The 12,760-nt window shown below is 57.3% G+C and overlaps 1 protein-coding gene across 1 annotated transcript; it reads left to right on the top strand.

Annotated features, from left to right (window-relative positions):
* Positions 1-7,803: 7,803 nt before the first annotated feature.
* Positions 7,804-9,991, top strand: POMC (proopiomelanocortin). Its single transcript, XM_068398069.1, has 2 exons — positions 7,804-7,932; positions 9,380-9,991. The coding sequence occupies exons 1-2, from the start codon at positions 7,804-7,806 to the stop codon at positions 9,989-9,991; spliced, it is 741 nt and encodes a 246-aa protein (XP_068254170.1).
* The last annotated feature ends 2,769 nt before the right edge of the window (positions 9,992-12,760 follow it).

Genomic DNA, 12,760 nt, shown 5'->3' with positions numbered 1-12,760 from the left:
AACTCAGAAGAGCAGCAGAAACAAACCTATTCAAGCTGTAAAGGCTCTTATCCCTGCAGGAGCTTGCTTGGGTGAAGGGTTTCAGAGAATCAACCAGGTTGGAAGAGACCTCAGGGATCATCGAGTCCAACCATTGCCCTGACACCACCATGGCAACTAGACCAGGGCACTAAGTGCCATGTCCAGTCTTTTCTTAAACCCCTCCAGAGATGGTGACTCCACCACCTCCCTGGGCAGCCCCTTCCAATGGCTAATGACCCTTGCTGAGAAGAAATGCTTCCTAATGTCCAACCTGAACCTCCCCTGGCCAAGCTTCAGGCTGTGTCCTCTTGTCCTAGCGCTGGTTGCCTGGGAGAAGAGGCCAACTCCCACTGCACTACAACCTCCCTTCAGGTAGTTGTAGACTGCACTAAGGTCATCTCTGAGCCTCCTCTTCTCCAGGCTAAACACCCCCAGCTCCCTCAGCCGTTCCTCGGAGGTCAGACCCTCCAGACCCTTCCCCAGCTTGGTCGCCCTCCTCTGCACTCGCTCCAACACCTCAACACCTTTCTTGAAGTGCGGGGCCCAGAACTGGACACAAACAGAACTGCTGTTTGCTGCAGTTTTGCACGGATCCTGCAATTCCAGTCGGTGCATGATCAAAACCCACCTGTGCCACATCCCAGCCAAAAAAAAAAGGATTTTTTTCTACTGGAGGCTGCCCTGGACTGCTCTTGCTGTGGAGCTCAGCACCTTCACGTGAACTTAAACCTGGTACCAGGCACCTGCTGGGCCAATCGGTGGTGGGATTCCCAGTCCTTAACATCAGAGCTGCTCTCGCTCCTACAGAGAAGCTACAACAGAGCAAGCACCAACATTTTCCCCCAAGAGCAAGTGCATGGCTTGTATGTCACTGTGGGATCAGAAGAGACCCCTTGATCAAAGCCAGCTGGAAACCACAGCTCCAGGTGTGCACAGATGTGCTCACCTCCACTTATGCACCCAAAAAAGCCCTAATCCTATGGGTCATCGGCCAGTCACTGGCTCCGAGGCTCAGATCTACCATCAATAAGCATCTTCTGGCTTTAAAATCTTCAGGCGATGGAGATGGACAGTTTTATGGTGGTGACTCAACTATCTCTTCATCTGGAGGTCTCCTGGGTCCCTGCTCGTTATACCCTGCACAAGCCCTTAACCCAACTGCCCTGGGGATCCATCCTCATCCCATTTCACCAGATATGAGATGAAGATGGTCTGGATGGAGCAGGGTCCTCACCACAGCTCCCCACCCCACCAGCTGCACCCGGGCAGGAGCCGGGGTGGCAGCTGAGCTCAGGAGACCTGTTCCTCGAGCAGAGGGCAGGTCAACTTTCTGCAAAGCACTGCAGGAAATCACAGAATCACAGAATCAATGAGGTTGGAAGAGCCCTCTGGGATCATCGAGTCCAACCATTGCCCTGACACCACCATGGCAACTAGACCAGGGCACTAAGTGCCATGGCCAGGCTTTTCTTCAACCCCTCCAGAGATGGTGACTCCACCACCTCCCTGGGCAGCCCCTTCCAATGGCTAATGACCCTTGCTGAGAAGAAATGTTTCCTAATGGCCAACCTGAACCTCCCCTGGCCAGGCTTGAGGCTGTGTCCTCTTGTCCTAGCGCTGGTTGCCTGGGAGAAGAGGCCGACTCCCACTTCACTACAACCTCCCTTCAGGTAGTTGTAGACTGCACTAAGGTCACCCCTGAGCCTCCTCTTCTCCAGGCTAAACACCCCCAGCTCCCTCAGCCATTCCTTGTAGGTCAGACCCTCCAGACCCTTCACCAGCTTGGTCGCCCTCCTCTGGACTCACTCCAACACCTCAACATCTTTCTTGAATCTTGAAATCTGTCCTGAGATAAGAGGGAAGGGGACTGTCTCGGTACCCAACAGCACGTGGCCGTGCTGGAGGGACGTGTGGGTCCTAGGACAGACCTATGTGGACATCACAAGGCTTTTGCAAGCCCCAGAGCACCTCTCGCCCCTGTGATGCTGGTGTTTACAGCCCCACGTCCCACAGGATTTGAGCACAGCCGTGACATTCACACCCGGCCCTGGAGCTCATTCACACCCAGGTGCGACCTGTTCTCCAAATTAAAACGGAAAGGCCAGAAGTCAGGTGGCTAACGAGCCCGTTCACCCATGGACACCTCACCCCTGCGCCCTGCCCTGCCGGGAAAGGGCTGCACGTCCTGAGCGTGTGGCTCTTATGGGGCCAAGGTCATGACGAAGCCACCAGATCTCAATCCAGGCACCCCTAAAGTGAGGTCTCCAGAGCTGGGCGGTTTGCTGGAGCAGAGCCCCGGGGACATCCCTCTCTGCTGGCCACGCTCAGAGCAGGTGCTGGAGGATGCTGCTCTTGCAGTGTCATTATATGGTCCTGGATGGTCTTCAGCTCCCCCCTGCCCAGGGAGAAGAAAGAAGAGGTTCCTACTCATGGGATTTTCTCCCTGCTGGAGGGTCCTTTTCTTGTCGGCTTGGCTTCCCACCATTCCTGTCCATCTGCCTGGGAGTGGCTGCATCCACAGATCATTTAGACACCAGAGCCTCTTTGAGAAAAGAAGATCATAGAATCATAGAATCACAGACTGGTTTGGGTTGGAAGGGACCTTAAAGATCATCTAGTTGCAACCCCCTGCCATGGGCAGGGACACCTTCCACCAGACCAGGTTGCTCCCAGCCCCATCCAGCCTGGCCTTGAACACTGCCAGGGAGGGGGCAGCCACAGCTGCTCTGGGCAACCTGGGCCAGGGTCTCACCACCCTCACAGCAAAGAATTTCTTCCTCACATCTCATCTCAATCTCCCCTCTTTCAGTTTAAAACCGTTCCCCCTCATCCTGTCACTCCATGCCCTTGTAAAAAGCCCCTCTCCAGCTTTCCTGTAGCCCCTTCAGGCACTGGAAGGTGCTGGAAGGTGCTAGAAGGTCTCCCTGGAGCCTTCTCTTCTCCAGGCTGAAGAGCCCCAACTCTCTCAGCCTATAAATAAGCTCTGTAATAAAATATAATGAGTGTCCTGCTCTTACACTGGGGAACAGCCCTGTGCTGGGAGGGGGAGTGGGTCACTCCAGCACCCCAGTTTCAGGGGTGGAACCCCTGCATCCTCTGGAGATGCTGGGGCACCGATGTCCCTGGGAGATGCCATGCTCCCTGGCACCGGGAGCTGAGAGGCTGAGCGTTGTCTCCAGGAGGGAGGTCTGAAAGCACTGGCTGCAAGGCCAGCGAGTGTGGAGGCATCCAGCATGGGCAGAGGATGCCTCATCTCAGCCCCTCACCTGCAGCCGCTCAACTCAACGAGGTTTCCTAAATAGATTTTGCGTCTTCCTTATAAACACCAACTGCTCAGATTGGCCTAATGAAGATGAAAGGGCCTTTAAAGTGGGAATCATAGCTCCAGTTTGGGCCATAAAGTATCTCAGAATAGCTCTCTGTCATGGGAAAACATCGCAAAGCGGGGGATCTGTCAGGGAGGATGGAGGCAGCTGACGCAGTTGTGGGCGCTGCGGCGAGATGTGGGTGGTTTGGAGATGGATTTGGGGAGGACGGAGGGTCCGGAGAAGGTGTGAACCAAACTGAAATTCTACAGAGGCTGTTCCCTGAACCTCTGGTGCTTTGCCTCTTTAGTAACCCACTACGGAGGGTTTCATCCAGTCCTGGGGTACTTGGGTGAATCTGTTGCACCCCAGTATCCTTTGGGAAGGAGATGTACAGGTCTGCAGCCCGCTGAAGGACAACCCACCACCTTTTTGTTTATGCTCAGCCTCTCTTCAGGCTGTTGGAAAGAGAGGAGGATCTCCAGAGGAGACCTCTCCAGGATGGAGCATCTCCACCTGGAGGCAGATGTCTGGATGAGGTGGATCAACCACACCCTGGGTCCCTCCAGCCCCAGTGTCCTGCTGATGGGCTGCTCTCCCGGGAGGTCGCCTTTGGGGGTGGCTCCTTTCCCTACAGAAGACCATCTCGAGTGAAATAGGAGCAAATCCTTTCCCCACCCAAGGTAAGACCTGACAAAATCCCTGTTAAGTACTCTGGGGGATGGTCCAGCCTTCAAGGGCCACCTTGGCACTACATCCTGGGGAAGGAAAATCCCGGTGCAGATGTGTTTCTCCACCTGGGTAAGCCCAGAGCTGGAAGAGACAACCTTAAAATCTTAAAAAAACATCCCCTGATCCTGATGCACAGCTGAGGACCAGTGCCACCACCCTGCGATGCTTGTGGAGAGCAGCCAGCCGAGGTGAGGAGCAAGGTCAGAGGCAAATCTGCCTCAAGCACATGAGACACGGGGTGTAGAAGGCCATGCAAACCAGCTCTGAACGCTGTCCTGCTGCTCTTAAACCTCCCAGAGGGGCCTGGTGGGATTTTGGGATGTGTTTTGATACTAAACCCCTCCCGGGCCAGAGTCAGGAGTCAGCAAAGCCACATCCATCCGCAGGGGTGGTTTGTATGTCACCATCCTCTTTTGGGTGGAAAAAGAGAGCTCAGCCCTCCTGGCAGGAGCCAGCTGGCCTGGAGGGGCTGGGAACTTGGGGTTGGATGAGTTTCCCCATTGCTCCAACCCCCTTGGTCCCCCTCACCCTCAGCTCCCTTCCAAGGTGCTGTCCTGCACCGAACGCCTCGTGGAGGACAGATCATCCCTCTTGTTGGCCCGTGCACGGCTTGGCCACGGTGCATGAGACCCTGGCCCAGGCTGCCCAGAGAAGCTGTGGCTGCCCCCTCCCTGGCAGTGTTCAAGGCCAGGTTGGATGGGGCTGGGAGCAACCTGGTCTGGTGGAAGGTGTCCCTGCCCGTGGCAGGGGGTTGGGACTGGATGGGCTTTAAGGTCCCTCCCAACACAAACCAGTCTCTGATTCTGTGATTCTATGAAGGAGACACCTGGAAAGCTCTTATGTGTAGACTAGTCAAGGTCAACTCTACAGAAAACATGAGTCCCACTGGGTTTTGGGCTTCTGTGTGATGGGGAAAGCATCCGTGGGCCAAAGCTGGTCCAGCTTGAGTGGAGTGGAGACGTTGGGGTTTGATGGGTGCAGAGAGGGAGCAGTGAGCCTGGCCAAGCCTCCCCCCACCTGGACTCTTCTCCCAGGCAACTAGCGATAGGACAAGAGGACACAGCCTCAAGCTTCACCAGGGGAGGGTCAGGTTGGACATTAGGAAGCATTTCTTCTCAGCAAGGGTCATTAGCCATTGGAAGGGGCTGCCCAGGGAGGTGGTGGAGTCACCATCTCTGGAGGGGTTGAAGAAAAGCCTGGCCATGGCACTTAGTGCCCTGGTCTAGTTGCCATGGTGGTGTCAGGGCAATGGTTGGACTCGATGGTCCCAGAGGGCTCTGCCAACCTCATTGATTCTGTGATCCTGTGACTCCCTTTCTCCCCACACCCCATAAACCCGGCCATGCTCTGGAGAAGCCACCCCCAGGCTGGACAACCCTCTCCTGCTGCTTTTGCACCCGAAGCTGGTGGCTGCAGGGCTCCCTGGCACAGACCTGCCCTCTGCCTGCACCCACCCTGCCTGGAGGAGCTGCCGCTGTCCCAAGAGGTTTGTTTTTACCCAAATCCCCTTTTATCCCACAGAAAGACAACCCCAAATCCTCCGCATCCCCCGGAGCACGAAGCCCTCCCACGCCCCAGCCCCGGGAGTGACGGACGCTCCCGTCGGGCGCACCGGTCATAAACAACCCGTGCCAACCCCACCGCCACCGGGGCCGGTTGGGACCTGCTGAAGGACTTTCCATCCCACCCTCCCTCTCCAAAGTCACAAACACAATTAGCAGCAGCACCCAGAAAACTTCCCCGGCTGCGGTTCGCCGGGAGATGCTAATCCCTCCATCCGCGGGGCCGGAGCTGGCGGGCGCCCGTTGCTTGCTCATCTTTTGTTCGCTACCTGGAACGGTCCCTCTGACCCCCCCTCTTGCCCCCCCTTCCCTCCTGGAGATGTGATCATCATGGGGGGATATAAAAAGCCACCAGGACCAGCAGCCAAGCGGCAGACGGGAGACGGAGGGTGCGTGGAGGCGGTCGGGGCTCCCAGGTAAGCCCCAAAACCCAGCGACACCCCGTGGGTCTCCTCGATGTGTTTTGGGGTGTGTGGGAGGGGGGGGAAAGAAACTTTGCTAAAATATGGGCTCGGTGGATGGTGGGGACAGTGGGGGGGTGACAGGAGGGCTGCCGGGGAGGGGTGGGCAATAAAACACACCCTTCCCTCCCTGCCTCCTCCTCGGCGCCCTCCCGCCTCCCTCTGTTGTCGGGTTTGTTCGCATTATCAGGGTTAATGGGTTACAGAGGTGCTGCCCTGACCCTGGGTGCTGCTGCGCCGGGGGATCCCGGGCGGTGACACCCACAAATTCAGGCAGGAGACAGAAAGACAACCTTTATGGTTAAATTTGGGCTGTCTCACTGGTTTATCCCCCTTCCTGAACTATTTGCTGTGATAACCATCAGGGTCTTTTTTTTTTCCCCTCTGCCAAAGAAACTCCCCCTCCATCCTCTCTTGCACCAGAGGGGAGGGTCAGCTCTCCCCCTCCTCCAGCCACACGTTTTGGGTTAAAATTAGATTTTTCTTCAATTTTCTTTCAGTGTGGGATGGGGTTTTCCTCCCTTCAGCCCCCAGGTTTTGGCCAGATCTTGGGTTAATTTTAGCAGCCCCCGGGGCACGCCGCATCCCAACCACCACCAGCGCCCTTCCCAAAAGCCAAGTAACAATATTTATTGTAACATACCCCCGTCTAACTCTTCTAATCCCAATGAAATAGGATTTGCAGTCTTGTCTCCCGGCACGCAGGAGGTTTGCAGCCGCTCGAGGGGCATCGCAGGACAGGTTAGGAGGGAGCACGTTATTCTTCAGGGGTTGGCAAAGGATGAAAGGCAGAGGCGGGTCACTCACGCTTCCCCCCTCGCAGCATCACTCACCTTTATGGGGTCCTCGGGAGGCAGCAGCAATCCCCACCGACAGCGGCTGGCACCGGTGGCAGCGGTGACAAATGACCCGGGCTCCAGAGAGACGCTGTTTCGGTTCAGAAGGCAAAAGGATCGAGGCGGCGGGGGGGGATGTTGGCTATTTTTTGGAGTGGTGATGCAGGTGCAGGCAGGGAGGCAGCTTCGGGTGGTGTCTGCCCTTCTCTGTGCCTCAGTTTCCCCTCTGGAAAAACCACCCCGGTACTCCTGGGGTGCAGGGAGGAGCATCCCTGGGCAAGGAGCTCGAAGCAGGAGGAAAGCTTTGCAGCCCGAGGGGGCTGCAGCACTAATGCAGCCCCCCGGGGACAGGCAAAGGGAAGGGGCAGGGCTGGGGGAGGCAGGTGGGTGCTGCAGGAGGGGACCCTGCACCCCCAACAGAGGCAGCTTATCATGGAACCACAGACTGGTTCGGGTTGGAAGGGACCTCAAAGCCCATCCAGTTCCACTCCCCTGCCACGGGCAGGGACACCTTCCACCAGACCAGGTTGCTCCAAGCCCCATCCAACCTGGCCTTGAACACTGCCAGGGAGGGGGCAGCCACAGCTGCTCTGGGCAACCTGGGCCAGGGTCTCACCACCCTCACAGCAAAGAATTTCTTCCTCAGATCTCATCTCAATCTCCCCTCTTGCAGTTTAAAACCGTTCCCCCTCGTCCTGTCAAGGGGGACTCAGAGAAGGGTAAGGTGGACACATCAGAGACAGCATTAAAATATCTCCTGAAGGAAAAAAAGAGGTTTGTTTTTTTCTTTTTTCTTTTTTCTTTTTTCTTTTTTTCCCCACAGTTCCTGTGTGGTTCCTGCCCCCACAGCCCCTCGCGTGACACCGGCCCCGTGCCCCCGGCCAGGATGGCGAGCGTGCTGTGGAGCAGCCTGCCCGTGCTGCTGGGGTTGCTGCTCTGGCACCCGGCCAGCGCCAGCGGCCCGTGCTGGGAGAGCAGCAAATGCCAGGACCTCAGCAGCGAGGCCGGTGTTTTGGTAAGGCTGGGGGCTGCCCTCCGGGTCCTTTGGTTTCTGACTCCCCCCATGGACCGGCGTGGTGGGCTGGGGGAGGAGGTGACAGGGATCAATCAATCAATCAATGAGGTTGGAGGAGCCCTCTGGGCTCATCGAGTTCAACCATTGCCCTGACACCACCATGGCAACTAGACCAGGGCACTAAGTGCCATGTCCAGTCTTTTCTTAAACCCCTCCGGAGATGGTGACTCCACCACCTCCCTGGGCAGCCCGTATGGATGCGACACCACAGAATCACAGACTGGTTTGGGTTGGAAGGGACCTTAAAGCCCATCCAGTTCCACCCCCGTGCCACAGGCAGGGATACCTTCCACTAGACCAGGTTGCTCCAAGCCCCATCCAACCTGGCCCTGAGCCATGGGGTGACCCCTATCAATGTGGGGTGATGCTTTGGACCCCACAACCCGCAGGTTTCGGTGGGTTCGTGCCTCCCAGCTTCACGCTGGGGGATGATGCTAAAAAGGAGGTTTTGAGTTTGCAGCGTCCCTCCTGCCCGGGCTGACCCAGCCATTTGGGTACCGGCTTTACCCCGTGCCCACCTGGTGCCACGTTTGCTCCAGGGACCCCACAGTGGGGACCCCAGCACTGTTTCCAGCCACCCAGGACTGGTTTGGTGCCTGGGCATGATGCTCCAGGCTCAGCCCTTGAAGCTCACTGGCACCTACATGGGGACCTCAGCAGGGCACGAGCATGAAACCATCATGTGAAACATCCCACTCTGTGCGAGCAGCCCCCTGCAAAACCCCCAAGATGCCTGGCCACGTGGTGGCCAAGAAGGCCAATGGCATCCTGGCCTCTATTAGGACTAGTGTAGTCAGCCGGTCTGGGGAAGGGATCGTCCCTCTGTACTCGGCACTGGTGAGGCCGCACCTTGAATTCTGTGTCCAGTTGTGGGCCCCGCACTTCAAGAGAGATGTTGAGGTGTTGGAGCGAGTCCAGAGGAGGGCGACCAAGCTGGGGAAGGGTCTGGAGGGTCTGACCTGCGAGGAACGGCTGAGGGAGCTGGGGGTGTTTAGCCTGGAGAAGAGGAGGCTCAGAGGTGACCTTAGTGCAGTCTACAACTACCTGAAGGGAGGTTGTAGTGAAGTGGGAGTCGGCCTCTTCTCCCAGGCAACCAGCGCTAGGACAAGAGGACACAGCCTCAAGCTTCACCAGGGGAGGGTCAGGTTGGACATGAGGAAGCATTTCTTCTCAGCAAGGGTCATTAGCCATTGGAAGGGGCTGCCCAGGGAGGTGGTGGAGTCACCATCTCTGGAGGGGTTGAAGAAAAGCCTGGACATGGCACTTAGTGCCCTGGTCTAGTTGCCATGGTGGTGTCAGGGCAATGGTTGGACTTGATGAGCCCAGAGGGCTCTGCCAACCTGATTGGTTCCGTGATGCTGTGCTCACCCTTCCCGCACTCTCGCAGGCGTGCGCCGCGGCGTGCCGAGCCGACCTGTCGGCCGAGGCTCCCGTCTACCCGGGCAACGGGCACCTCCAGCCCCTCTCCGAGAGCATCCGCAAGTACGTCATGAGCCACTTTCGCTGGAACAAGTTCGGCCGGAGGAACAGCAGCAGCGGCGGCGGGGGGCACAAACGGGAGGAGGCGGCGGGGGACAACCCACCGCCGGCATCGCTGCCCGCCGGCCCGCCGGCCCGCCGCGAGGAAGAGCAGGGAGCCGGGCTGGAGCGGGAGGAAGGCAAACGCTCGTACTCCATGGAGCACTTTCGGTGGGGAAAGCCGGTGGGACGCAAGAGAAGACCCATCAAAGTCTACCCCAACGGGGTGGAGGAGGAGTCGGCCGAGAGCTACCCGCTGGAGTTCAGGAGGGAGCTGGCCGAGGAGGAGGAGGAGGAAGAGGAAGGCCAGGAGGAGGAGAAGGCGGCCGGCGGCTCCTACCGCACGCACCATTTCTGCTGGCACGCGCCCTTGAAGGACAAGCGCTACGGGGGCTTCATGACCTCGGAGCACAGCCAGACCCCTCTAGTGACTCTCTTCAGAAACGCCATCGCCAAAAGCGCCTACAAGAAGGGGCAGTGATGGGTGGAGAGCCCGAGGGGGGCCCCGTCCCCGCCGCCACCCCCTCCCGTAGCTTTAGTGTCCCGCTGTGTTTCACTTAGAGATCACTCGTTATGTTGTTCTTAATTAGTCCTCTGAAGGGATCTGCTCTGGGTTTCACTGGGTGGGAAGGGGTTGGGGATAAAGACGTCAACCGCTTCTCCGCGCCCACTAGACACGCACGGGGAGCGGGGATGATGCCCAGGTGGGATGATGCCCAGGTGGGATGATGCCCAGGTGGGATCATGCCCAGTTGGGATCATGCCCAGTTGGGATGATGCCCAGGTGGGAGCACGCCAGGTGATTTTCTTATTTTCACTGAGCTGTACAATACTGTAAATGATAGATTAAAAGAATTATAAACCAAAAAAAATAATTAAAAATAAAAAATACGGTTTTTTTGCAAGCCAGCCAGGTGTCAGTGCTGTCTCTGGTGTTTGTAAAGGGGCAGAAAAACTCATTCCAAAGTAAAATCCTGCAGCTGCGGGGTAAAAGTGACATTGCTGGGGAGCATGTTTTGGGGTGAGGGGAGAAAGGGCAACTTTGCACCCCCGGCCCAGGAGCTTCACAGGAGCTGGCTGGGGCTCCAGGCAGGCTGGGCTCGCTGCAGCGTGGAATTGCCGCAGCTAAATCAGAGGGGCTTTGGGGATGGGGATTGCAAAGCACGGGGTTGTGCGTCCCCAACCGTGACAAGCTGGAGAGCTGGGCCTGTGTGAAGAGCATGAAGTTCAACAAGGCCAAGGGCAAGGTCCTGCACGTGGGTCGGGGCAATCCCAAGCACAAACACAGGCTGGGTGGAGAATGGATGGAGAGCAGCCCTGAGGAGAAGGACTTGGGGGTGATGGGTGATGAGAAGCTCACCATGAGCCGGCAACGTGCGCTGGCAGCCCAGAAAGCCACCCGTGTCCTGGGCTGCATCCCCAGCAGCGTGGCCAGCAGGGCGAGGGAGGGGATTCTGCCCCTCTGCTCCGCTCTCGGGAGACCCCCCTGCAGTGCTGCGTCCAGCTCTGGGGCCCCAACAGAAGAAGGACACGGAGCTGTTGGGGCGAGTCCAGAGGAGGCCACGGAGGTGCTCAGAGGGCTGGAGCCCCTCTGCTCTGGAGACAGGCTGAGAGAGCTGGGGCTGTTCAGCCTGGAGAAGAGAAGGCTCCGGGGAGACCTTCTAGCACCTTCCAGTGCCTGAAGGGGCTACAGGAAAGCAGGAGAGGGGCTTTTGACAAGGGCACGGAGTGACAGGACGAGGGGGAATGGTTTTAAACTGAAAGAGGGGAGATTGAGATGAGATGTGAGGAAGAAATTCTTTGCTGTGAGGGTGGTGAGAGCCTGGCCCAGGTTGCCCAGAGCAGCTGTGGCTGCCCCCTCCCTGGCAGTGTTCAAGGCCAGGTTGGATGGGGCTGGGAGCAACCTGGTCTGGTGGAAGGTGTCCCTGCCCGTGGCAGGGGGTTGGAACTAGATGCCGTGAAGGTGCCAAGACAGCAGAGCCCTGAGGTGGCAACATCAACATTTATTTGAAAAGGGCGTTAAGACGGTGCATTTGAAAATATCGAGGGCTCCTTGGCCCCTTTTTAACAACCCCCTCCCCACCCTGCCCTCGGCCACACACCACAGTGCTCCGAAATACAGAGATGGAAACGCACACGTGCACCTAAACCACCAATTTTATAGAAATATACTCGGTCATTTATACGTACACAAGTACCTAAACTAAACGTGATGTACAAACAGGTCACTTACACCGTGTGTGTGTTGGGGGGGGACGGTTACAGGTGGAGTTTGGGTCCCAAAACACGGAGGAGCAGCGGTGAGACGTGCTGGGGGATGCAGCCAGCCCGGGGGGTGATGGCCCTGGTCCTGCTGCCAGCTCCCACGGAGCAAGGGGGAAGCATTGGGACCGGGGGCTGCTCCCAGGAGCAGAGGGCAGGGGTATTTTCTGCCCCAAAAGGGATGATGGGCACCCCAAGATGTGCCCCATGGTGTCCCCACAGCTCCCCTCAGAATCACAGACTCAATGAGGTTGGAAGAGCCCTCTGGGCTCATCGAGTCCAACCATTGCCCTGACACCACCATGGCAACTAGACCAGGGCACTAAGTGCCATGTCCAGGCTTTTCTTAAACCCCTCCAGAGATGGTGACTCCACCACCTCCCTGGGCAGCCCCTTCCAATGGCTAACGACCCTTGCTGAGAAGAAATCCTCCTCCAGTGCGAGCAAACCTTGTGCTCATCATCCCACCTTCTCTGGGGTTTTGAAGAGGTTTGGGGTTGTTTTTCCCACAAACACACGAGTTGGGAGTTAATTGATTTTTTCCTACTGCGTTTTGTTCCAAATTTTAGTGCTTTTCATTAGAACAGGGGTTAGAAGAACGTCGTTAGAAGGAGCAAACCCTCCTTCCCCGAGCAGCGTTCCCACTGCTGACCCCAAAACCTGCCCCAACCAAAACCCAGGCTTCAGCAGGACCACGGAGCACAAAGACCTTGGGGACAGGGGATGGAGACCCGTGGGGACCCCGAGGAGATGCAGCAGCAAGGGGAGAGCCTCCAGCACCAGGCAGGGCTGGCACAGGCAGAGCCGAGCCGTGATCCAGCCCAGGGACCGAAATAAACCCTTGTTTTTCCTGTCCTCTTAAGCTAGATCATTTCCTAAACCCGGATTACAGCACAAGCACACAAACAAGCGGTGACCTGGGGGCAATCGCAAACTGGATCCACCACTAAGGAAAAAAAAAAGGGATAATGTGTGATTCCAGCTTCAA

This window comes from Nyctibius grandis, chromosome 1 (genome assembly GCF_013368605.1).
Source record: "Nyctibius grandis isolate bNycGra1 chromosome 1, bNycGra1.pri, whole genome shotgun sequence".
Lineage (NCBI taxonomy): Eukaryota > Metazoa > Chordata > Aves > Nyctibiiformes > Nyctibiidae > Nyctibius > Nyctibius grandis.
Note: the sequence above shows the minus strand (reverse complement) of the source record. Positions and strands in the feature narration are given on the sequence as shown.